We start from the raw sequence: 27,684 nt of genomic DNA on the forward strand, positions 1-27,684 counted from the left end.
GATGAGAAAAGGCTCAAACTAAGAACTTTCCTCCTTCTGAACCTCTGTGGGGCACATTTGCCTTCCTACATTTTTTTCCTCATCCAGTCATCTCTGCCCCACTATCCCTTAATCCGTCTTGATGGATTTCCTCCATCTCAGAGGTGACTCAAGGTTGTTTCGCTGGAAACCAACCATCTGTAGAAACTAACAGGGAAGAAAGTCAGAAAAGTAGCCCTAGGAGGCTGTAAAATCAGCAGCTTCTAGTAGCCAAATGCCAAAGCACAAAGTACTTTTCATCGCTACTTAATTGGAACACTTTTTGGAATGTCAGAACAAGAGCAAAATTGAGGATTACGGGCATGCGTGCCATGTCAGTGCAAGTTTTGGACACTGAGCCAGCACACATCATCAGACTCGATGATGCAGAGTACGGCTGAAACATGAAATGCTTCGAAAGTCATCAGGAACAAATTCAACACCGGTATCTCTCTTTTTCTGCACCGAAGAGATGAAACTGAATCAGAGATGAAAGAGTAGTTCAGTAAATTAACACCCATGCTTATTTTCAGCGCTGGGAGTCACCACCTGAGATAGAGAGGCAAATCCCTTTCACTGGCTGGAAACAGGTTTGGGACACACCTCACGATGGTTCTTCCCAAGGAATTATGAGACAGCCCCGCTGCACGTGCCTCCAGAGGGAATTCTGCTCTGATGAACTACTCTCTTCCTTGGTCCTAGTGCTTGCTAGGAAAGTGAATGAATAACTTCATGGCGCTTATTTTTGGACAGCCCAACAGCAGCCAGCGATACAGCCATACAGATCAATCTTTCCCTGCCAGGGGCTATAAATGTTGCCTCTGGAATGCTCTCGATTCCTGCCAGCACCGTGTCGGAGAAAACACGCTGGAGACCAGCAGACCCTCGCTATCCAGAAGCACCACCAGGACCTGATGGGCACTCCTCTGTCCCATCACCTCACCTAGCAAAAATGCATGTTCTGCGGGTAAAAGCAGCAGTGCTTCTTTTTATAAAACCAGAATCATGTAGTGACAAGTATCTACGTCTATCCCTGCTCCAGTGCCAGTCTATGTTTGTCCCAGGACATTCGAGGGGAATGTGGGCAGCAATCCCACGGTTTTTCAGCCGGCAGCAGCACCCAGGCGACAAGTGCTTGAGTGCAGCCAGCAGCATGTGGGAAATGTACTCTGGGATGGCATCACACACAGACCTGCAAGGAAGAAAACTTCAGCCAAAACTGTCAAGGGACAGCTGAAGGGCTTGGTTTGCAAAAAAGGGAAACTCCTACAAAATAGCTCTGCGCAAACAAAACTAGGAACACATTCATACAAAGGTGAAAACACTACCTTTAATTTACGTTATTTTAAAATTATAATTCAGAAGGCCCCTTTAAATCATGAGCTTTCATAAAATAATTAAGGTCACATAAATCAGAGCCAGTTTACAGCTCTGTTGCAACTTCTAGGATTAAAAGACACGATCCTAGAGCCATATTCAGTTTCTGCTACATCTAAGATCTAGCTATGTCATAATGACAAATTCCTGTGTTAATGTACAAACTAGATAAACCAGGCAGGATAATGCAACTCCTGGTCACACTTCTGAACAGCACGACTGACTATGGACATGGTCACGATGCATTCTGGCTCTGCTGCCAGTCTTGGGCCACCAGTGTCACTGCTTGTTTGTGTAGTTTGACATGTGAAACAACATAAGTTTAAAAAGTACTTCTTGCTCGGAAAGACTGCTAGTGATCCCTGTATTGCATAATGTTACAATCACAAGCCGTGCGGTAAGGTTATCAAGTAACAAAAAGCTCATAAAAACAGCCAGATGCCTTGTGGACAACCTAAAAGAAAGTTCTACTTTGAGCACTTTTTGGCTTCATATTCTTCACCTATTTTATTTCCATGTAGTTTTAAGACAGCGCGTTTAAACAGAAGAGTACAGATCCCTACATCACGTTTAAGTTCAGTTTTTGTTACCACACACACACTGGAACTTCCAGCAGGAAGACTGTTGAGCTACCAATTCAGAAGAATACAGGAATTAGAAAACACATGTCCGCCTTTAAAAAAAATGGTTAAAAATCCAGTATTACAATAATGAAGCATTTCAGGGTTTCCTATACTTTGAATTATGGATGAATTACTGATAATTAAATGTTCTTTCCTTTCTCTCAAAAAGAAACCTATCTGTGCTTGCTGCGTGTTGCACAAAGAATGTCGGTTCCGCTTGGATGACTAATCCTACGTCGGCGAAGTAAGGAAGAGTGCTCACTAAGCACTGCTACTGCCTATCTAGCAAGAGCCAAGGATGAACATGGCATTTATTACCACTGGAAAAAGCTGAATAACATACCTACAACCATAGAACTCCCAACACATTGCAGAGTGCTGGGAAACTGCAAAATAAGTTTGTAAAAGCATCTTATTACTTCTCAGCTCCCAGATGCAAAGATTCTGTTGAAAAGGAAGCTGAAGGAGGAAAGGGAAGGAAGGAAAAGTATTTGCTGAGCTTCATTTTCAAGCTATTCTGTGCAAATTTCATCTCAATTCATTTTTTAGAAGAGGCTTGGGGTGATAGTTTTCTGGAGGCATGAGAGAAGTCTGAACCACAACGGTTTAAAATCATGATGCTTTTGGCATGTGGGAAATGGACTCCTCACTTTATCATGATATTTTTATTAGAATTATTGTAGAGACTGGCAGGTAAGAAAAAAATTGAAACAACAACTTTTAAAGTTTCTGCAAAAAATTGCAATATTAAAGTCACTCTACAGTTGGAGCAGGAGACATTTCACAGACATATCTACAAAGCAGTCTCTTCTGGTGACACCTAAAATATTTGTTTTATGCAGTTATCCTCTGAAACAAGTTGTGTCCGTGCATTCTGATAACACAGCTGAGTCAATCTATTAGCTCTCGGCTGGCAAACAGATGTCAGCTGGGATCAGCTGCCTTCCTCTCACTCATGAGCTCCTGCCACTTCGCTTTTACCTGGGCTCTGGTGCTTATTGGACTACACAGTGATGTTGACTCAACTCCCTAACCCAGCAGAAAGTTAACCTAGCCAAAATGAAGCCTCCTGCCAATTGAAGCTGAGTCAGCATATTGAAGAGCAAACTGCGGGAGCTAGCTGTGTCCAAGGGCAGGAAGGGCAGGGCTGGGGCTGACATTTTTGGCTTGCCCAACCATTAGAAAAGTTCTGCCGCTTTATCTTTACTGTGCCATTATTTTCCCCAGACTGCTACTTTTCTATACCAAGAGAGATAAGTGAGTGTTGCTATAATACAATACACGAGAATAACTAATGGAAAAAAATAATAATGAAAGCAAGTAAGTCTTTGGGAATACTTCTATTTTCAAAGAAGTGAAGATGTGAAATGAGCTAGCCAGCCAATGAGTTTAACCAGTTAGAACTTACAATGGAGAACTTGAGAGCCAAATCCCTGCCTTTTCAGCACAGCCTTCAAAAAGACCCCAGGGAGTACCTTGACTAAAGAACTGAAGGTATTACCCACAATGAGCCAACCCACTGCTGTTCACTTTGAGAAACCATCTATGATTGCTGTATGAAAACCTGGCTATTCCCTGCCCTTTGCCAAAACCTCTGGTTTCCCCAATATTGCCATGATGCAGCTATGTGCCAGGTATTAAAAAGAAGTTTTCTTTATGTTCAAAATTAATGACTAAGGGGAAGAAAGAGCTAACAGAATAAGCAGAATCAGAAATGCTGCTGTACACATTACGTTAAACCTTTCAAGAGAGTTTAAAGCTAAACATCACACCACATTTTCTCTGCCATTAAAAACACTTCACAAAAAGCCAAGCAAACAAGCAACAGAATTATTCAGGTCTAAAACACAGCATACCAGAAGCAGTGTTATAATTGATATTTCTACAGTCTTTCTTTATAGTTATTTTAACTCAACAAAATGAGGTTTCTGTTTGAGGTTTCATACCTACTTTAATACTAAATAGAAAAATTACCTGGAGAACTGGGAAATGTTTTATTTGAATCAGATTATTCAATCAGATTACATCCCATATACTAAAAAAACAAGCAGAACCACCACCCTTTTCTAATGTAACTGACACTGAAACCTCAAAAGGTATAGAAATCACAGCAGCCACCTATGAAATGTGCATCCTTTGTAAATAACTGGTATCTGACCATTTACAACAAAATTCTGCCTTTTGCAAGCCTTTACGCTTACCTACAGAATAAAAACACATGCAGCTGGTATAGATTTCAACAAATACACATACATACCTATACTGGAGGTATAATCGGTGGCTCCAAAGATCAACTCTGGTGCCCTGTAGTACCGAGAGCAGATGTATGAGACATTAGGTTCTCCACGAACCAGCTGTTTTGCACTGAAGAGGAAACAAAACAATAATCTTTTAGTAATGAGAAGTTTTACGATATTTCAACACAGACCAGTGTTAAGCTTCGGCACTCTTCACCACCCCCAATTCCTAAATGCTAAAATACTGCATTCTTCTAAGCTGACACAAGCCACAGACTCAATTTACTGTGAAATCAGTTCAATCCATCAAGCAGCTACCCTATAGTGTACAAAGCAAAGGAAATTCTGACTGCAATCTGGAGGATAAATAGTGTCAGATTTTTGGCTGGCAGTTGTCAGTATGTTTTGCAGGGTACAGAGTTTTGTTTACAAAGTAAAAGAGGACAGAATACAGCTCAGTCAAATGTAGTTACCTTTTAAGGTTCAAAAGGCCTGGGTGCTCACCAGAACTGAGTACTTGACTTTTTTTTTCCTCTTTTTTTTTTTTTAAAAAAAAACTTGATCAGAATATTCTCTCTCTTTGCTGTTTAAGGGAGTATGGCATGAGGCTAAACGAATATGAGAAGGGTAAAAAAAACAACCACAAAACTTTGCCAGTGTAGGCACATGCTAATAGTCCGAGATTAACATGTAAAGTCTTCATTTACACTGCCACAAAGGATCTAGCCTACAGTATTGCCCCAACCACAAGTGCATGTACCTTTGGAAACATCTAAGAAAATAAAGTGACACAAGAGCATGTTACTTTTTTGTTCATGAGTCTATGAACATGTTATACTTCTTAATTAGTACCACGTTAGATGGAAAGGATCTGGAAGACTAAACAGCCCTTTCAGACGCATGATATATTCAATTAAGTATCAACAAACCCAGCTGAGTGGCAAGCCAGCTAAATCCAACATCCAGCTTTTGAGATGCACCACTCAGTCTTCAGGAAAGGAGTGTTCCCACCACTCATTTAGCCTGTTTTGAAAAGCCTCAGTTTTCCCTACAGCTTTTCTGCACAGAAACTATAATTGCCAATTCCACATTTTTAACAAAGTGAAGTACCACCTTTTTATGCATTGTTACTTCAAGTTTCAGCATGACTCCTATTTTGCTGCTATGCTTGTGAGGTAGAGCTGAGAAGGAGATTCCCAAGCCACCAGGCGTGACGATGCACTGCTTGGGTAATCACCATCTGACATTCCCACTCACTACGGGCAAGCAAATTTAGCAACAGCAGCTTCGGTGACCTCTCACACATATGACCTACCTATTTTAGTCTGCAAAGCTACAGCACAATCTAAAGACTAAACTTTACCAGGAAGAAATCAATCTCCTGTCTCAGTGTGGATTTCCACAACTTCTGTATCAGTTTTACTTTGTAGATGAGGGCTGGACTGTAAAGGTGATTCACTTGAACAGATACTAGAAAAAAATGTGTCATGGAAAACTAGAATACAGATGTATACTAAGAGCTACAGTCTGAAGCGTTACTGCGGATCCTGACCTTCTACAGTATTTGAAATACTAAATGGATTGGTAGACTAATACACATAGGCTCATAAAGTGTAGCATTAGCCTTTCATGTTACTATGCTGTTCTGCCTGTTTTTTCTTCCACAAACACATTTCACCCTATTATTTGGTGTTATTTTTCCATGGCACAATATTTTCCCTATGCAATGGCATCTTTACTTTTATTTTTTGAATACCTGCACAAACAACAGGCTTTAATTTTAGTTCCCTCCCATTTGATACCATTTTCCAGCTCAATTTTTTTTAATATGAAATCATTTTAAATATAAAACAAAGTATTAGTAATTTCCCTTCCAAAGCTACAAACAATAAACTTCTGAGGAACACTGAGAGCTTCTTTGCAAAATTTCACTAGTTTCTGTCTGAAAGAAATGGGCTTTACCATCCAGGCTTCAGGCCATAGACAAACTTACCTTCCGAAGTCGCAGAGTTTTAGGACAGCTGTATCAGGGTCCAGCAAGAGGTTCTGTGGTTTTATATCCCGGTGGCAGATCCCAAAGGAATGGATATAGGCTAAACTCCGGAACAGCTGATACATGTACAACTGGAACAGAGAAATACTGCATAAGGCATGGTTTCCCAGTCAAAACATGCTAAACAATTCATCTAGCACAAACTCTTATTAGAATAAAAAACAGAATCACTCCAAAAACAACCCTACTGAATTTATGTTAGTGCTGTGAAGATGCCCAGAAACTGGCGTATCTTTTCACCTCCTGCCACATACCGACACAGGAGGTTCAAATTCATTCATTTGTTCTTTTGAAAATGAGCACACTTCCAAAGAAGTAATTATACCAGCTTTCCAACATTTAAAATATAACCACAGAGCATACAATGATGGAAGTCACAGAAAACATACACAAAATAAAGTCTCAGTTTGCTTTGCAGTCTTTTCAGTCTCTTCATAAAAATGAAGTACATGTATGATAGTATCTCAACTTGTCACCAGAACGAATCTCTCAGTTTCTTTTGGTGAAGGGACAGATTCATTTTAATTTCAAACATTTGGGCAAAAAGAGAGGGCCTATGAAGACAATTGTTCTGAAAAAAAAATTACAGAAGGCACAAAGTAGTATGCTAAGAGAGGGTTTGTTCTTGTCCCCCTTTCAAAGCTGGCCATCTCTTTAGCAATGAGGAATACAGCAAGGGGAGATGTTACAAAGTCAAGAGCATCACACAGCAAAAATACAGGACAACGCAGGAATGTCCAGCTGCTGCAGCTACACACATGGGGCTACAAAGAATAAGAAGCTGCTGGACATACTTAGGGCTGTGTAGCATATAGAATCATAACGGCATGGGAAAACCCAGGATCAGGTCTTGACAACAGGCAGCCAACGATTTGAAATTAGCCTTAAGGCTGGACACTACTGGAGTTGCACCTTCACATTTTCCTTTTCTAAAAGCACATTCTCCACACATCAGCTTTAAGAGTCTGTAAAACCAGGTGCAACTACTTGATATTGGTATCAAGCCATGTTTGCCTCACTCCCACCATTATCTTTGTCTTTACACTCCCTCTCTCTCATTTTTGTTTGGTGGGAAGATACAAGCAAAAGAAGAATAGCCTGACTTCTGGCTCTGTTTTTAGTTTTTGTATTTGTTTGTCAAAACCACAACTCTGCACAAAGAAAAGAAAACAAACGTTTTCTGAATTGACTGTTCTAGACACATTAAGTTTTTATTGTGCAAGTGTATTGCAAAATAATCCAGCAGATTGCTCTAAGTTGAGGAGTCAAGTCAACGCATGTGGAATTCATAAAGCATGCCTTCCATCTCAACATGGCAAACCCAAAATTTCCATGAATTTCCTACAGACTGTTAGAGGTTACAAATAAAATTTAATAAAAAGATTACTAGAAAAAATTCCCTGCAGTTCCTTAGCAGCTTCTTTGTTACCCAGGAAAGAGAAGCTCATCAAATAGGCATGGCCTGACCTTTGTTCTGTCAATGTATTTTCCAATTGCAAAAGCTTTAATGGCATCAAAGTCATGTGATCTCCTTTAAAACATAAGATTATGACAAAGGCTTGCTTTGTCAGAAAAACAAGGTAAGAACAGTCTTGCTGACTGTTCTACCTGGAATGGGAAGTCCCAAATATCCAGCAAGATGAAACAGCTGAAGCAGAACTTTCTCTCAAAAGATAAGACTTTTTCCCCCTCCAAAGTCCTCATAATGAACAGCAATTGGCACAAAAATATATAAATAAATTACTAAAACCTAAGCTAACAAGCTTTGGGAAGCATATAACCTGAGGGCATGTTCCACCAACAGGCCAAACACAGGAGTGACCTCGCAGCAGAAATTCTTGTTGCTGAATGATAAGATTCTGTGCTTTCTTAAAAACAGGCAACAGTGCAGGCTATTGCCAAAGCATGCAATTTACAATTTCTTCACATATAGTTATGGCACAACACTTTGTTATCAGAATAATTACTTTTTGCAACTTTCATCTTCTTTCAATCATATTAAAGCTTATTATTCTGCCCACCTTAATGTTAAATGTTACATATTTAAAGATGAGTCTGGAGAAATCAATGCTAGTCAGAAACATTTGTTGCTAACTTCCATTTAGTGTTATCTGGATGCCATGTTAACAAGCTGATACAAAGTTAGCAACATGATCATTCACCAGCATGTGGACTGTGGTCACCACAATATATGAAATAGAATTACGAGACCCAGATGTGCCTCATGCTTGACAAAAAAATTAGATTTTATTCATTGTAAACCACTTTGTAAAAGACAATGAAAGATGCAGACAGCTCAAGTGCGGTTTTGAGGCTACAATTTGCATACAAACATCTTGCCCCATGTAGCTCTTCAAGCTGAGTGGTGAAGCCAATGAGCTCCAAGTGCAGGGTAAGAGAAAAATGCACCTTTCATTCCCTCAGAAGCACATGTAATCTTACCCATACGCCAGGAAAAGGGGAAGGTAACAGTTAAGAGAACGCTATTCTTCCTGATATCCTCTTTGAATTCTTGACCTTTGTACTATTTTGTCTTCATCATCTCAGGATGCTGAAGCTGGTAACCTGGCTGGTGTCAGTCTCTAAACTGCTTGAAAACAAAACACCCCTCACTCCCTGGCCTCCCCCCAGCCCTTTCTGAGATGTCTGTAAAGTGAGAAATCAACTGCTGAAACTTAAGCCTTTTGTTCCTATTCTTCCTTCTCCATAGCATGAATTGTTCTCATCTTTTTTTTCCTTGCCTCAAGATGTATGTGCTTCTAAAAATTTCAGAAAACTAATTATGTGAGAAGAGAGGTATCCAGAGAGTCTGTTCCCGTAATATACTTCTTCATCTAACCACAGCTATTAGTTACCTACCTTGACATAAATCATAGGGAGTGTCTGTTTGGCCCGACTATAATGTCTGGCAACTCTGTATACTGTTTCAGGAACATAGTCCAGCACCAAGTTGAGGTACACCTCATCTTTCTGAAAAAGAATAGAAGAGAAAAAGAAAATCAATAATAGTTTTGAAGCATGAAGTACAATAAAAGCATTCAGAAAAACTGACAGGTTGAGAAATCTGTGGACCTTCTAAGTACATCTTCAGTGGGCGTGTGAGCTGCCACCAAACTGTTTTTCCTCTAGGCTTAGGACCTATGCTCTAATACCGCAGTCAAATTTATGTTTAAGGTCACATGAATCAGTGTGGTTCTACCATAAGGCATTTTCTGATTATCAATGAGGACAAAGATTTAAATGTTCTGCCCACTCAATATTTTCATTAGGAGATATCACCTTGAAATATTTTCCTCATTATAAAAAGCAGGCTAACCAGCCCATTAGTCCCTACCCTGTCAAAACCCAAGAAGTGCAAACTTGGAATTCTCCAACTCACACCCCACAGCTACACATAAAAAAAAAAGTTTAAAAATCCTCTTTTAGAAATGTTACTTTATTTTTACTGAACTGTTAAGAGGTTAATAATTACCAGCCATTAATATTACCTATTCACAGACAGCAACCCAATGTTAATATTCATAAGCATTCTGTTTACAAGTATTTTGAAGCCCCAGTTTTGTCCAACTTAAGCTTACAAACTCATTCTGGGTAAAACAGAACAAGACAGAAGCAAAGATTTGAGAATCATTTTTATTATCTGGAATCAGGTTAGAGGTCTGTGTGAATGTAATAGAAAGAAACAACAGAAGTAGCTTTATAATAAAGTACTTTGTTACAGAATATATTAGCAAAGGAAAGCAGGAACAAAGAGGAATTAAATGACACAGTGCTATAATCACATAGTGCCTAATTGTGGAAGAGATCATTTCAGTGGTAAAACAGGTCTTAAAAAGACTTCTGATATTTTAATGCAGTCTTCTGTGCAAATTATCAGGACTGCAAATAGATTTAATTATACCCTCCTCCCCCCAACATTAATTATATCAACCTGAAAATTTATTTTTGAAAGCTAGGTGAATTGAGCAGAAGTAACCTCTTCTGCACTTGCTGCATTAACAACTGGGTCTTTCTACAGGAAAGGTGATACAGAGAGATACGCCATGGATGGGAGCTCCCAGGTCTTCAGCTGGAGCCCCCTTGTCAGCAGGTCCACTGCCTATGTGTCGTAACGCTTTTCAACTTGAAAACAAACCTCATTTAGCTGCAATTTAATAATATTACTGGGACTTAATTAGTCACTTAGAGCACAGTGTGGTGTTACTCTCACAGCTTTCCGTGTGCCTGAGCTGTCCCGATCCTGCCTGGGCAAGTAGCAGCAATCTCCGCTGGGTACATAAATGGCATGTAGTAACACACACACAAACACCTCGAGTGCGTGATGTGTGAACAGCTGCTGGCTTTTGCATCGTTTTCAAGATCTCTGTTCATTGTTATTTGACAACACATGCTTGTAGTTTCAGGACATCTCAGCAGCTCTTGCCAGTACCTCCTAACAGGCCAAGTCACCTTGCAAGGACCTGCCTGCATCACTCTTCCCTACAAAAAGATGCTCTTCTTTAAACACCGCTGCTTAAATAACAGTGGTAACAGCACCGGCACTATGTGAATGCCAAAGGCCTGCTAGCTTGTGACTGCTCTTACTGAAATTTTCGCACTTTCTCTTCTGCAGAAACAATTCTTCTTTCCCTTTCCCTTCAAGCCAACAAAAATCCACCACCACCCCCTACACTTAGGTTAGAATTTTCAAGGAATTATTTATAATAAAATACACACCCTGAAAAATCAAGTTAACTTATGCCTGGTAAGGCAGCCTGTATACCAAGAGAGCAAACAGTCTCATGAAAATGAGAATGTTTGATTCAGTGTAGATAAAACGCGATGAATGATTGCCTCTCAGAGAGCAGTGCAGTCGTACTGGTAACAAGTCAATGTGCAAAGCACTCTGTTACTAAGGTTGATTAATTTCTTTCAAAGAATTCATGTTCCATGTATCAAAAAAGATTTACGAGACATTAGACAAAAAACGAGTAAAAATGGAATTATAGTGATTTCATTATCCTCTCACAATACAAGGAAAAGGAGACATAAAACTAATACACATGATTATTAAACTCTTTCTACGCTACTTCACAGCAGTGAGTTTCAAGAAATAAAGAACTCTGCTTAGTTTGTACCATCTTTTTCACTTCTCTCCTCCACTTTGATTTTCATTTTTGCATTGTTTTGGAAATAAGACTAATTCAATAGTGTAACATGACAAGCACAAAGAGACGAGGACACCTCAGTTGCAGAGGTGGAGATCTTGCACCCACCAGTCCCTGAGAGTTTTCATGCCAGCCACAGCACTTGAACAAACTACATGGGCTTTGCATGGTGTTCCTGTGTAAATGTCTATCATGTTATCACCTACAACATGTGATGGCACATGAACACCTTTTCCCCCAGCCAATGAACAAATTGTCTAGATTTATATATCTGATGGACCCAAAACTTTAATACACAACTATAAAGGCCAGCCTTCTGCTGTTGGCTACGTAAGAAGCAACATACTCCACTCCTACCACAAGCAACTGACACTTCAGAAGTGCCCTAAATAGCTACTTTCATGAATTAAAGATGATTCAAGTGTTCTGACCTACCTCCTCCTGATGTCACCTGGTACAACTCTGATAAACACTTTGAGTACAGTTTTCAAGAGTTTTCAAGAACTATCACCCTTCTCTGTGAGCATGATCTGGATGAAAATAACATCCAAATTACCAGGATTCCCCCAAACAAGGTTCAGTATGAGCTAGAAAGCAGTCATGGCCTGACAAGCTCCGAGGATGATGTAACCTGGTGTGCCTACCTCATGCATTCCTCCTCAACACATATTTTTCCAGTGACCCAGATGTATTACAACAGGAAACAGGGCGAGCTCAAAGAGCTTGCCAAATGAGGGCAACTGCTTCAGGATCAGGAGAAAGGATCGGGGCTTATCTTTCCATTACAGGAAGCCTTCTTCAGACCTCACCAAGTATTCCACATCTGACTTGTTTCCACGCTAATGTTTTGAAATTGCTGGGCTGGGAGCCAGCCAAGGTAACCTAACCATCAGGAGCACATCTGAAACACCTCTACAGAGCCCAGAAGGATCAGGAGTAGACTGCATCATGTAAGTGGCAGAAATCTAACATAAAACATCATTAAATAACACACTCTTCCTTACAGACGTTGGGATTGAATAGATTATTAGCCTTCTTCCACAGCTCAAATGTTTAAGTGCATCCGTGTTTTCCTGTGCTTGCTGCTCAGGTGATCACCACGAACGCTTTAAAAAGAAAAAGGGGGTGGGCAGGGAGCCAGATCCTGAAATACAGGATCAATGCATTTCATTAGGATTTTGACTTTAGCCCTGCTACTCATTTCTGGTCAGTTGCCTCAAATGTTAGAAGCTGCTTTTTGTCACTTGGCAGACAAACTCTCAGCTGACACACGCTGCGCTTCTAAACACCTAAAGGCGCCAGAGCAAAATAACCACGGCCTTGTCATTGAACCAGCATGCATCTCTCAAGAACCAATAATTCAAGCACTATTTCACTTTGGAAACACTTCATAGAAATAAATACCATTACAGACTGTGCCACAGTGAGAGGCATGAGTAGGGCACAGGAGCCAAAGCATTCTTGCAGCTTATTTTTTGTTGCGTCAGAAATCAGAGATTAAACAGGCTGCAAGTACAGGCTCCAGCACATGAACGTTAAACACTGCAAGGCTGAAGACCCAGTGAAAATAAAAACATTACTGACATAGAAAAGGCTGCATGGAGGTCACAAACCCCAGTTTTAGAACTCTCCTGGCCTTCAGTCCACACAAGCAAACATGTTCTAAGCACCATCCAGTTGAGGCTCAGTATGGCAAATATAAACCATTAGCCAGTGAATTAAAGGATTCACTCTTACGGATTGTCCCTTGCAGGAAAAGGACAAATATCCCTTCTCAACAAACCTCAGATTAATCCTGAGTGGTTTCTATCAGCTTTTCATTATTTTTTCCACAAATCACGCACTGTATCTACAACTTACAAAACTGCAATCAACATCAGCCAGTCACAGGACAACTACCTCCCCTGCTCACCACTGACACAATGATAGAAGCCAGTCAGTTCATAAATGCCAAAGGACAGGCCGAAGGCAAAAGGAGGGAGGATCACAGGGCATGCTCTGAAGAATACATCAGCATCTAGGATGATGTCAAAACTTCTTGTCAACTGTCACTCCTACTCTGAGGAGGATTTCTCTAAGCACCATGTAATACGATAAAAAGGCTATGAAACTGTTCTGGGTGTTCTTCTAGGGTGACCAAACTTACTGGTCAGCATCTGGAAAGAGTGGTGAATATTTTCATTTCAGTTTTCATCTGTCATGTCAGCAACAGCGTGGAGGCAATTGTAATGTTTGCAAGTGGTGTTTTTTTAATTTGTTTGTTTGATTTTTAAATCCCAGCCCATTTCCCTGAGTTAGTTGGACTCCATATGATCAATTAAAGATAAGGATTCACAGATTCACAGATTTCTCTAGGTTGGAAGAGACCTCAAGATCATCGAGTCCAACCTCCGACCTAACACTAAGTACTCCACTAAACCATATCCCTAAGCTCTACATCTAAACGTCTTTTAAAGACCTCCAGGGATGGTGACTCCACCACCTCCCTGGGCAGCCCGTTCCAATGCTTAATAACCCTTTCGGTAAAGAAGTACTTCCTAACATCCAACCTAAAACTCCCCTGTCGCAACTTTAGCCCATTCCCCCTCGTCCTGTCACCAGGCACGTGGGAGAATAGACCAACCCCCACCTCTCTACAGCCTCCTTTAAGGTAACTGTAGAGAGCGATGAGGTCGCCCCTGAGCCTCCTCTTCTCCAGGCTGAACAAGCCCAGCTCCCTCAGCCGCTCCTCGTAAGACTTGTTCTCCAGACCCCTCACAAGCTTGGTCGCCCTTTTCTGGACTCGCTCGAGCACGTCCATGTCCTTCCTGTAGCGAGGGGCCCAAAACTGAACACAGTACTCGAGGTGCGGCCTCACCAGAGCCGAGTACAGGGGCACAATCACTTCCCTAGACCTGCTGGCCACACTGCTTCTTATACAGGCCAGGATGCCGTTGGCCTTCTTGGCCACCTGAGCACACTGCTGGCTCATATTCAGCCGACTATCCACCAATACTCCCAGGTCCTTCTCGGCCAGGCAGCTTTCCAGCCACTCATCTCCCAGCCTGTAGCTCTGCTTGGGGTTGTTGCAGCCCAGGTGCAGGACCCGGCACTTGGCCTTGTTGAACTTCATGCAGTTGACCTCAGCCCATCGCTCCAGCCTATCCAGATCCTCCTGCAGAGCCTTCCTGCCCTCGAGCAGATCGACACACGCACTTAGCTTGGTGTCGTCTGCAAACTTACTGAGGGTGCACTGGACGCCCTCATCCAGATCATCAATAAAGATATTAAAGAGGACCGGCCCCAGTACCGAGCCCTGGGGGACTCCACTAGTGACCGGCCTCCAACCAGATTTGACTCCATTCACCACAACTCTCTGGGCCCGGCCATCCAGCCAGTTTCTAACCCAGCGAAGCGTACGCCAGTCCAAGCCCCGAGCAGCCAGTTTCTCGAGGAGAATGTTGTGGGGAACGGTGTCAAAAGCCTTACTGAGGTCAAGGTAGACCACGTCCACAGCCTTTCCCTCATCCACCAAGCGCGTCACTTGGTCATAGAAGGAGATCAGGTTCGTCAAGCAGGACCTGCCTTTCATAAACCCATGCTGACTGGGCCTGATCGCCTGCTTGCCCTGCAAGTGCCGCGTGATGACCCTCAAGATAATCTGCTCCATGAGCTTCCCCGGCACTGAGGTCAAACTGACAGGCCTATAGTTCCCCGGGTCTGCCCTCCGGCCCTTCTTATAGATGGGCGTCACATTGGCTAGCCGCCAGTCAACCGGGACCTCCCCCGATAGCCAGGACTGCCGATAAATGATGGAAAGCGGCTCGGCCAGCTCCTCCGCCAGTTCTCTCAGTACCCTTGGGTGGATCCCATCCGGCCCCATCGACTTGCGCACATCCAAGCTCCGTAGCAGGTCGCCAACCATTTCCTCATGGATAGCGAAGGCCACATCCTGCTCCCCATCCCCTTCCACCAGCTCAGGGCACTGGGTGTCCGGAGAACAACCGGTATTGCCGCTAAAGACTGAGGCAAAGGCGGCATTAAGCACCTCAGCCTTTTCCTCATCCTTAGTAACTAGGTTTCCCCTCGCATCCAGTAAAGGATGGAGATTCTCCCTAGTCCTCCGTTTCGCGTTGATGTATTTGTAAAAGGATTTTTTGTTGTCTTTAACGGCAGTAGCCAGATTGAGCTCCAGATGAGCTTTGGCCTTTCTAATTTTCTCCCTGCACAGCCTCGCTACATCCTTGTAGTCCTCCTCAGTGGCCCGCCCTTTTTTCCAAAGATTATAAACCCTCTTTTTTCTGCTAAGCTCCAGCCGCAACTCTCTGTTGAGCCAGGCCGGTCTTCTTCCACGCCGGCTCATCTTTGGGCACGTGGGGACGGACCGCTCCTGTGCCATCACGATTTCCTTCTTGAGGAGCGCCCAGCCTTCCTGGACTCCTCTGCCCTTCAGAACCGCCTCCCAAGGGACTCGGCCAACCAGCGTCCTGAGCAGCTCAAAGTCAGCCCTCCGGAAGTCCAAGACAGCAGTTTTACTGGTCCCCTTCCTGGCCTCGCCAAGAATAGAGAACTCTACCATTTTGTGGTCACTCTGCCCCAGACAGCTTCCGACCACCACATCTCCCACCAGTCCTTCTCTGTTTGTGAAGAGAAGGTCTAGCGGGGCACCACCCCTGGTAGAATAGGAATATGCCTCAAGAATGCACTTCTTATTGAAATTATCCCAAGGCATCACTATTGGGACTATACGAGGTTAGTAAGCCTTCATTTTACTCAAATGGATCCCATTTTCTTTATGGTATGAAAGAACTCCATCAATGCTGGGAAGATATGTGCTATGCATGTGGACTGTCAGTGTCAGGATGGCAGCTACACCAAGGGTTCTGTCAGAAAGCGCTGAAGGATTTAACTCGGATTTTGAAAGCCAGAAAACTGATTTTAGCATCTCACGTGGATTAAGCCTTCTTTCAGAGTGCATTACTTAAACACCAGAGTGTCAGCGTTAGGTAAGATACGCCCTTCACCCTGGTTACGTTTAGACAACGTAAAAGGTTCAAAGTCATGCTGGTTTTGCCCTCAATATAAAAAAAGAAAAAAGCTTTTACTTCTTAAAGCTACAACCAACACATACTTCAAACTCTTATCAGACACAGTAAGACGTACCTTCCTTCTCTTATCTTGAAGGCTGACGTGGTACTTTAAAGATACAACGCCTTTGGTGCTGCTTTTGAAGACAAAGCAAGAATTCGCAGCCTTCCTTCTCTAACTACTTAGTAGCCATGACAAATGGAAAAATTTAAAAATGCAAAAAATGCTGGAACTGACCTTATTTGTATGAAGGAATGGTGACATCCAGTGGCCACATGTGCGTGTTTATACTTACAGTTTACAACCACATCTATTTCCAAACAGAACCATGGCTGCCACCAAAGTAAAGGAGTCCTAAGACTAGATGTGCAGCTGCAGCTTTACCCAGGTAACTCCAAGGGAGTAAGAGCAGTCGAAGAATCAACTTAATACAACACTTAACACAATCGTTAAGTGTTCAGAAAGATACTGTTTTCTATTGGTACCACAAACATTGGGTAAAATACTTCCTTCTCTGTTCCCTCAGTGCCTATGACAGAGTCTGAAGAAATTACATGGGTCTCAAGCTTACTGCTCCTATACCTACCTGTCAAAAGATTCCCGAACTGGCCCATAATACTCATTATTTTTTCAGCATAAAATATATTTTTAATTTTTAATATATTTTTTTATAAAATATATTTTTCAGTCTGAGGTAGAAGCTGCCTATCAGAGCTACTGTGATAGCTGCATAAGGACAAAAGTAAAGCCAACCAATGTAATTTTATATTTAAGATCTTTCCTGTGTCTGGCTCTAAAATATTTATTTGCATCTCATATCTTCAATCACTGAAAGAGGCTACAGTACTAGGTGATGCACTAAGCCTTGTGTTCTAATACAATACTTTTCCCTTCATTAAAAAAATAGTTTTTCCCTCCAAACAAGACTACAGTAAGGAAAAAGGTCCTTCCTTAAGACAATTTAGGAATGCCTGCCTATCTCATTTATTCTACGCCCTGTCAAGTCCTCAAGCTTTTAGCTGTATTTCCAAGGAGAACTATTTCTACGAGGTTGGAAGCAGTCTCCCAACATCTGAAAGCTGGAATCGATCTGTGATCTTTGACACAGGTGATCTATGGATATTTGAACAACATCTTTCAAGCAGAGACTATGCCATCAGCTGGCAACAAACCTGTGGGAAGATGAAAATCAGCAGAGAAAGTTGGGATGATGGGGCTGTCCTGCATACCTTGCCATGAAGGCAAGAAGCAGAGCTGTTGGACATGCATTATCTTCTTGCCTGTGTGCTACTTCCAGGCTGAGTGGAAATGTCTGAATCAGGATATACTCATTACAGCAACCTAGGCAAGACAGCATACAGTGTGTTTCCAAATTGCACCTGCCTCAGCACAAAAAATACTAGCTGCTCTCCTAACAGCCATCCAAGAAGATCACAGAAGTGGCTAGAACTGGTAGAGCACTGGTTTGAGAAGACAAAAGTGACTCAACCAGACATATGGGACAGGTCAGGAACCTACAGAAATCACGGAGCCTTCCACTTCCACAGCGTGCATCGACCACAGAGGACCCACTGCTGCCTACTCCAAAGCCCTGCTGCAGGCAGGCATAACTGCTATTTCTGCTAACAAAACCTACTCAAAATCAGAGACCACTCATAGCTGCAGCTGAGGAAGTTCCCAGCATGTTGCTAGCACTAGCAGCAGTAACTGATAATCGTTATCTGATGACTGGTGCCTTTTTTGAAATGAGCTTGGCAGACCTCAGGCAAGGACTACAGAGCTACCAACATCACAAACTCATCATAATTGGCATTAATTGCTCCTTTGTTGACAGCACAGCAGATCTGCCAAGGATTAAATGGATCGTAGTGACTAAATTCATCTGTAGTAATGGCCGTTCAGCACTTTACTAGGCCACTGCAAAACATTCACATAGGCTGTGTCAATCTGGAATTGGGATCAAGGCTGTGTCATCAGTGGAGTATTTTGTGCAAAAACTGTCTTTCTGGGTGTGTGGGGTGGGTGTCACTCCTGCAAGAGAGAATGGTGATGCTCATGCCTCTGAAGGTGGAGGATGTACCTCTTCCTAACAGGGATATGATCCTGGAGAAACGCTAGCTGTTCAGCAAAGCCTGTATTTCCCACTGGCCAGTCGCTCCCTTCTTCCAAAGTTCTTCATTGCAGCTTAGTACATTGCTGCCAAAGCGCCTCTGAGCTGCACACTGAGCTGCATCTATGAACTGCTGTGCGCTCTCTCCTGCGCATTTATTTTAAACCTCAGTCTAAGTCTATGGGAGTAAATTTCTACCCTGAGTCTGCATGGACTTTTGGCTGCACGCCCTCACAGCTGAGGCTAAATAAAACTAAAAATCAATTAAAGCATGCAGAAAGGCCAGCTCAGCCTCCACAAAAAAGTCAGCGTATTGCCTATTTGTGAGCTTTCATACGTTTTCTTTGACTACTCTGAATACCAAGCCACCTTAAAGAGAAAAAAACGTTACATAACTGGAGTCATGATTACTCAACTAAAACAGTATTTACTTCACTTTTATACAGTTTGATGCAGGAACAAATCTCTCCAGTGACCTCTCTTCCTCTTCTGGGCACGGATCAGGATCAGATCAGACTATTAAACACTCAAAAACATCCACACAAGAAAACCTGACGGTTATGAAATACCACAAAGATGTATCCAAACCAGAAACGCAGAGAAATAAAATGGGGATTAGGAAACCTTATTTCAGGTTTTACATAGCTGAATAATTTCATTCAGCAGCCACTGATTTAAGATGATAGCTCAGGCTGCAAAACATTGGGGATTACTCTCAGCACAGGAGCCAAAGAGAGTGCTATTCAGTCTGTCCACGTCCAGCCTCCCTTGGAGCATGGTTCAAAAGGTCCTCAGCAGAACTGAGCTAAAAAGGACAGGCAGAAAGACTATCCCCTGCCCCTACATGCTTCACTACATCAACATCTACATTTTTGTATCATGTTGCAGTCCCTGAAATTAAGGAAAAGTAGCAAAACCAAACCAGAAGAGTATGACTGCCTAATACAGTCTGACCTCCTGGAGGTAAGCTGACCAGCCAAGTGGGCAACTTGGTCAAGACCCTACCATGAGGCAGAATACCAAAATTATCACTACACACAGCAGAGTTGTCTAGCCCTACAATCCTGCCCATTTTTGCCATGGATTACCTGGTAAACCACTAATCAGAGAACTACGCGTGGAAAAGACTTGCAACTACTTCCATCAAGAGATTATTCCACACACAAATCAACCTACTAGTTGGTTCTTCTTTCTTCCCCTGTTTCTTTCCACTAGTCATAATTACAGGTTTCGGACTACTGAAAAGCACATTAGAACTACAAAAGTCAGTGTCCTGCTATCAGTCATCTCATAAAGCCTCGGAAAAAAAGGAAATCGGAATCTACTCTGGCAAACTCATTAAGGAAATCCTTTGGAAGAACCGAGTTACTCAGCAGGTCTGACAAACGTCTGTAAATTTAGAGAAAGACAGAACTGAGGAGGATATAGTTTATAGAAGCAAGCTGAATGCCAAGCCCGTCAACTGTCTTATTAACATATATTACATGCTCTCTGTGAGCTCTCTTAAACTGAAACTTATTAGTCAAACATGATTAATACATAGTCAGTATGTAAAACAATATATGTAATATATAGAAAGGTATAAATGTGTGCATATAAATGCATATATATATATATACACAAATACATACATGCACATATCTATGTAAGATATACCTATATAAAGGTAATATAAATTCAAAGATGCTCAGAAATGGGGGATTCACAGAGTCACAGAAAACAAAGGAGAAGGAATCAGTCAAAGCCATGTTTGATATAAGAATTCCCTGCTGCTAATGCTGGATTGCTTTTGGTGAAGGCAGAAAAGAAGCTTAAATAAATGGAAGAAATAAAAATGAGAAGTTTATCTCAAGAAAAGAATATAGGGCATTCAAACACTTTAACCAATCCTATGGAAAGCCCCTGAAAGGGTGAACAGAGCACTTCAAATCTCTACAAACTAACTACAACTTTAATGCAGCTAAAGAAGAGTCTCACTATCAAGTGTTATTTAGAATTGATTTTTGCTGTTGTTTCCAGATTTCTATCACAGAATTGAACTCTGTCTTGCCAGAATAAAACCAGTTTTAAGGTTGCTCAATGCCTAAAAATGCCTAATGCTTAAAATGAACTAACATGACTATTAGGCACACAGCTTTCAAAGAACACCAATCTAAATGACTGGATTTGGAGAAACCCTTTGAGGCACCTAGAAATCAAGACAAATTTAAGCTTCTCAGATATTAACAGAAAAAAAAAATAAAATATATATATATATATATATATATATATGGGCTTAGAGACACTGGTGTCAAGCACCAGATAACAGGAGAGAAGTCCAAGGAATGCTTCAGCTGGGACCAACACGTGGAGTGAACATGGCAGCATGAAAACGTTTGTGCAAGAGAATCTTTGATATGTAGGGAACAAAATTAAGTTCAGTTTGAAACCATTTTATTAAAGGAATCAGCAGCATAATAGTTACTTCTGAAGCGTTCCCGTCATTGCTTGACTTTAGTTAATTAACAATCCACTGTTATTAATCTGTGTTTACTTTATGCTGAATTCTACATGAAGACAGTAAACTATTTAAGTTCCACTTATGCTGCTAGGATTTTCTGCTATACTTTCCTTGGATTTTCACACTACTCTTCCCACTGGACTCGGCTTCAAGAATTACTTTACAAAAAGCCCTGTGTTATCTAGCATCAAAATCTGCAACTGCTTCCTGTGTGCCCTTCCTGGTTACCCGATGGGACTCGAATGGGACCACCTTACACTTTTCTCCTTTTCTTCCACTCTCCAAAGAGCCAGCTTGATCATGAGGGTAACATGAAGGAAAAGATGCTATTCCTTCCCAAGCTGACAGAAACATGAGAAAAGAGGCTATTTTTCCTCCCCAGCAGATGAGCTTCAGAACCCCAACTTGCTACTATCTAGAGCTTTTCCCAAACAGCAGCTGACAAACTAATTTGCAGTTAGCTGCACATGCTGCTGCCAACGTGGAAATACAAGCCAATTATGCATCGTTCTGTGCAGAACTGCAGAGAGACCTTGCAACCTGAATAGGAACATTATCGCTGCTGACGCTGGGCTGAGTGCACCTTTGCCCTAGGGACTGGTTCACATTTGTCCCACTTTGCAACAAGGTGGTAGTGGAAGTCTCAAAGGCACAAAGCAGAGGCACGAACAGAGAGGAGCAAAAGGAACTTGAAAGAAAACTTCTCCCTGAAGCATTAAGATTCACTTGTTGTGGGACAGAGGCTGCATTTTTAAAAACAAACCCAGCTCTGCCAAGAATTAGCCACGTGGAGTTGAAGCAGCTAAGTGGAAAATCTAGTCAACAAGCTCAACATCAAGTTAAAGATTTCCAAAAGAGTTTTACTTAAATTATTGTTAGAGAAGAACTCCTGGAACACTGTTCTCAAGTTTTAACACTTCCACTGTTTGCAGAAGATTTCTGAAAGCTGTTAGATAAGGCAGTTGCCTTCTGCTTGTTCCCTGAAGTTCTACCTCCCACTGGCCAAGTTACAAACTGCTTTAAAAAATAAATATATTAAGAATCCATAATCAAGCCCTCCTTCTCAGTATTTCTATTCTTACAATTTCTGGTTACATGCTAAATGATCGCAATATAACATCAATAAAACACCTCTACTGCACTACCACCAAAAGAACAGACATATCAAACTGTAAGTGCTCGCCAAAGAATTGTAGGGGAGAGAAAGATGAAGGCATGATTTCCCCCACCCAAAAAAGAGGTTGAAAAGAGACATATTTCTCCTCGATTCCTGCAAGCCGGTTCTGCAAGCTTTCTATGGACACAGGCACGGCACAGGGCCAGGCGTCCTCCAGGCGCTCTCAGAGAGGTAACAACAGGGCTCCTCCAATTCTCCCTCTGTGCGCTGCACAGGGCTGCAGCGACCTGCCACCGACGACTCATCTTGGAGGCATCAGCTCCTTTCCTAGCTCCTGGAGACAAGGGGCAATGGCCATGGAGTGGTTTGCCTCTCCCATTCTGTCAACCCACAACACTGTGGCAGCCGCAGTTAATGGCCTTCCTACTGCTATCAGCTCAGGTACACAGTCCTTTTTAGCACTGCAGGTGTACTGGCATCTGAAGGCAACTAAGGATATGATCTGCTTATAAAATGGTAAATTACAACATTCATACAAATTATTTTAATAATTTATATAAATATTTATAGCTATATACATATACAAAAGAGACCAGAGGTATTTCAGAAGGTCATCTAGCCTCACTCCCTACCTCTCAGTGTTAATAACCTAACTCCCACGTAAGCCAGACAGACTTTTTTTTTTGTGGGGGGAGGGAGGGAGAGGAAAGGGGGATGACCTTAAGGGTAACCCTGCTTTATGAATGAGGTTGGACCAGATGCCAGCTTGATGCCCACTCCATCCTGAACTCTCCTGTAACTTCACATTAAAACAAAATCTTGTACTCCCTTTCAAAGAAAAAAAAAAAAAGGAACATTTTGAAAGAAAACACATGGCAGCACCTACTTCTTGAGATTTATTAAATCTTGCTATCTGCTCCTCCCTGTGGTGTATAAACATTCTGATAAATGCTGCAATCACGTGATCATACTTTTTTTTTTCCCCCTCTGATTTTGAAGCTTAGTTTCTATATGGTAGAGACACAAGGAAGGGGGATAGAGATATATAGAGACTGGGTTTGGGAAACATCACATAGTTGCTATAAATCTGGTGAGCTTAACGTTAAATCCTAGAAAACGTATCTGTTCTTACAGAAAGGTAGTGCTAGAATGTGCGGATGAAGCCCTGCTGTGTTTAACTGAATTCAAGAAGAGGGAGAGTGTATCCAAATCTGTTTTGTTCTGCTACAATAACAACACTATTCCTCATGGACCACCACACTGCTACAAAGAAAGAGATCTGCTCCAAAACAACCTGTTTAGTACCACTAGTGTTTTCTCAGCGTTAGCACATCTACTATCTTCACACTCTTTCTTGTCTCTATAAATTGAAATAGCTCAGTTTGGCCCAGATTGTTACTAGGAGGCATTTTCCAGTTTTTTGTTCTTACCTTCTCACCACTGGAGTAGAAGAAATAACGCAATCGGACAATGTTACAATGATCCAGCTTTCTCATAATCTGGAGCTCTCGGTTCTGAAAAATAAAAAAGAGAAAACCAAACAATTAGGAAAACTCTTGTGCTGGTTTTGGCTAGCTGGTATGGTGCTGTGCTTTGGATTGAGGATGAGAATAAAGCTGATAACACACCCATGTTTTACTCGTTGCAGAGCAGTGCTTGTGCTGAGTCGAGGACTTTTCAACTCCTCGTGCTGCCCTGCCAGTGAGGGGCTGGGGGTGCACAAGGAGCTGGGATGGGGCAGAACCAGGACAGCTGACCCCAAGTGGCCAAAGGGACATCCCATACCAGGTGGTGTTGTGCTCCTCAATAAACCCACGGGAGCTGGTCAGAGGGAGCTGCCGCAGCGTGGGGTCCGTCTGGGCATCAGTTAGTTGGTGGTGAGAAACTGCATCATGCATCACTTGCTTTGTGATTCTTTATTATTTTCCCTTCCTTTTCTGTCCCATTAAACTGTCTTTATAGCAGCCCACGAGTTTTACCTTTCTCCGGTGCTCTCCCCCATCCCAAACTGGGGGAGTGAGTGAATGGCTGTGTTGTGCTTATCTGCCTGCTGGGTTAAACCACAACTCTTCTCTCAAGAAGCTAGAGTACTGCAATTAATACCTTAAACTTCAGATGTAGAAGCTGACAAACTAAGGAGCCGAAGAACAACAGGAAGGTGGAAAGATGCAACAGCTTTCTTGTTGTAAGAATCACAGTTGATTAGTCTTCCAATTACTTTACCACTGAGAGTATCAACATCTTTGAGTTCATTTTCTCTCTAAAATACAGGCCCACAAATCCACTGCAAAACCCAGTAGTTACCTACTCACATTATCAAAGCTTCAGTGGCAAAAGCCAAGGAAACATTAACTTTGCATTTTTGTTTTCTGATCTTACAGTAATACAAGGTATCAGAATAGTTAGAAGCCTTTCTCCTTGAATGCTGTAAAAATAATGTAAAAGCAAACATAACGTTTCCACCTACACAACTCTCCTCCACCCTGAAAAACAGGTTTGTGATGGAAGAGCACTTCCCTTACCATATTCTTTGCAGTATCAACAAAAAGACATGTAATTGAGAAGGGAACTCCATTCTCACTTTTGTTCAACCAAGGTTTAACTAGATGTGGGCAGAGAAAATAACACTATTTTCCCATTTTATATCAATCTGAAAAAAAACGTTAAAATAAAATCAGTTCATTACGTACATAATCAACTGGCAACTTTACTCCAATATCCACTGCAACTGAGCCCTAAACAAATCAGGGAGCCTCTAGCCTAACCAACAAAAATGAGTGAAACTTTGGACTGCAAGTATGAGTAAAAACAAGTAAAATCAACCCAGCTATGTTTGTTACACTTTATTCCACAGCTGTTGCTACTCCTTTCTCCTATCGCCACACTTGCACATCACTTCCTCAATGCCTATATAATCTTCAGTTTCAAAACCAGAAGGTATTCTGAATTTAATTTGGATCACAGGGTTGCTAATCGTGCATCCTAACTAGCTAGGATCAGTAATACACAGGTCTTAATAGCTTCATTAACGCTGACAACTTCAGGAATATTTGGGAAGAAAACTGTTTAGCCATGACACATTCGCATACTTTGATGCGCCAAAGTAACACCTACTTCGTGAGGTGCTGCTGTTGGAATACTGATGTCATGCTCTTTGTATCCGAGGGTCACATATAGTGCCTATCACTACTAGCGAAGCTTAGGGAGCTCTGCAAGAACCACAGAGAGCTTCTCCTGTGAACATAGCCACAAAGTCTGCTTTTAATTCCTCTAAGCCACGTCGCCTTAAAAAAGAGGTGTTAGATAGGCTGGAATATCATTAATCCTTTCATCCTGCCACCAGCTTACTGAAAAAAAATACTTCAGTATTATTCAGCTCTTTACAAACATGAGTGACATCTCACACAGCTCCCAGTTGGCAATTACCCAGCCAGTCGTTAAGGGGAGAGCAAGGCCCCAAGCTTGTCTGGCTTGTGAACTAAAGCCCAGGTCCGTTAGGCGCGCACCAAGACAGACCTGTTCTGACCTGAAGGATGGAAAGAGAAAATAAGAAGAAATCAGGTAGAGATCTCAGCGGCTTTCACGTGCCTCCTGAAATCCCATGGGGTGGATTTGCAAAGAGGAATACAGGCTTCATCACGTAACCTCACCAACATACCTTACATCTATAACAGAGTTCTTCTGGTAGGAACAGGAGCTCAAAACTTCTCCGCTTACTCATTCTTTATTAGATATTACCAAGAAGAAATCAACTTGGAGAGCCGTGGTTGGCGTTCCTGTGACGCATGGTATCACTCACACTTCTGACACAAAGACCTTAGCTTCGCTCCTCATCCGAACCGCACACACCACCGCTCAGGCAGTGGTATCACCCTGGAACCTTAAAACCTAGGGCAGATTTTAGCTAGTGAGATGAAGCAGGGGTGGATCTAGATCCTATCAGTCATGGAAACACCTCTTGCGACAAGAGACTAATTTCTCCAATCGGATTTTACAGTGCTTGACTGTTCCTGCAGGACTGAGCCTAACCCTGGGAGTTCCCACACCTCCACTCAATTCCACCAGCAACTCATGGCATGACATAAGACAAACGATTTATTTCTCCCTATCTCACAGTGAGGTGGTAATAATACCTTCTATCTCAGGGAATTACTGGAGGAAACATGAATGTACTAAGCACGTAGGTGTAAATAATATTTTAGCAATCCCTCTACTAGCTTCTTAAAATACACGTATACACTCGAAGTCAAGTTATGGCTTCATGTTCTTAAGATAGAACGTATATGCTGATTGGATCTGCTGGAAAGAATCAGGAGGAGTTATTTTAACGAGAGGCTGAAGTTATATTTACACTCTGGTATCTCATCCTAGCAGAAGTACAATCTGTGCCCACTTTGATGCCTTCCACTCGGATCCATCTCCTTGGGCTCCTACCCAGTCCATCTGCGGCAGACTGACGAGCAGTGCTTCAACCGGTGCTAATATCAGGGGTAGCTCATAAACCAGTTACACAGTGACCTAGATCTTACGTCCCAGAACTAGACAGAATGAAACAACTGTCATCTTAGCCAAACAGTCACCTCAGCCACGTCAAAACCAAGCTGACTTTTAATCATCACTCATGATGGAGTTACAACTGGAAGTAACGTCAGTGGTCACAAAAGCTCGATTGGATGTGGCAGGGAGAAGAGACACTGATGTTTGTGTCACAGACGGATGCTTTTAAGAACTATTTTTCTCCAATTAACGCTTCAAGAACTCTCACATTACTACACATTACTTCACTGTGTACCTCTTAAGTAAGTACTAGCGATTTCACATCATAAAGCGTGCCATTAATTACCAGTGCACAAATACACCGAGGAAAAAATCAGATTATAAGCAGGGAACCCTCAGCGAAGAGAACAGTGACAGATGTCCTACACTGAGTACAAGAGAGAAATGGCACGTCTAAATATAATGCAGACTAAAACCATTTCAAAACACACTGAAGAGAAAGGCTGACAGTGCACGATCAAAATGCAGGGTGGATGAAAACATCAAGCTCATGCTTGTCCTTAACTCCTCATCTTTGTCTTCCAAGAGCGACATAGGTGAAAAGTCAGGCTCAAAGAGGAAGTAATTCTTCCTCCCCCTTCTCCCAACACTACTCACACAGAAAAAAGGTTTCGTTTTCATACCAATTGTGAATTTCAGGCTGGGAGGCACTGACGGCAACATCACCCTTCAGCACCAGCCTCGCCACAAGAGACGATCCATCAGACTCCCGCTTATCCGAAACACAGCTCCTGCAGCGTGCCTTCCTTTGAGAAGAAGCAAAACTAACAGCACCGCGAACAGATCACTCAGCGGGTTTCTGCTGGGGTTGGATTTCTTTATCTAAAATACATGGCTTTATTCAGAATGCACAGGGCTGCTGATGTGCAGATCCAGAA

The 27,684-nt window shown here is 42.1% G+C and overlaps 1 protein-coding gene across 5 annotated transcripts in view; it reads right to left on the reverse strand.

The window, feature by feature from the left end:
- Nucleotides 1–27,684, reverse strand: part of GSK3B (glycogen synthase kinase 3 beta) — a 153,669-nt gene that overhangs the window by 48,158 nt on the left and 77,827 nt on the right. For all 5 annotated transcript variants that reach the window (XM_067004041.1, XM_067004045.1, XM_048047669.2 and 2 more), the window contains 4 exons: nt 23,680–23,763; nt 9,168–9,278; nt 6,249–6,379; nt 4,276–4,382 (listed from right to left, as the gene is read on the reverse strand). In XM_067004041.1, the coding sequence (XP_066860142.1) occupies nt 4,276–4,382; nt 6,249–6,379; nt 9,168–9,278; nt 23,680–23,763 (433 nt within the window). The remainder of the gene's footprint in view (nt 1–4,275; nt 4,383–6,248; nt 6,380–9,167; nt 9,279–23,679; nt 23,764–27,684) is intronic.

The sequence above is a fragment of the Anser cygnoides genome, chromosome 1, assembly GCF_040182565.1.
Source record: "Anser cygnoides isolate HZ-2024a breed goose chromosome 1, Taihu_goose_T2T_genome, whole genome shotgun sequence".
Taxonomy (NCBI): Eukaryota; Metazoa; Chordata; class Aves; order Anseriformes; family Anatidae; genus Anser; species Anser cygnoides.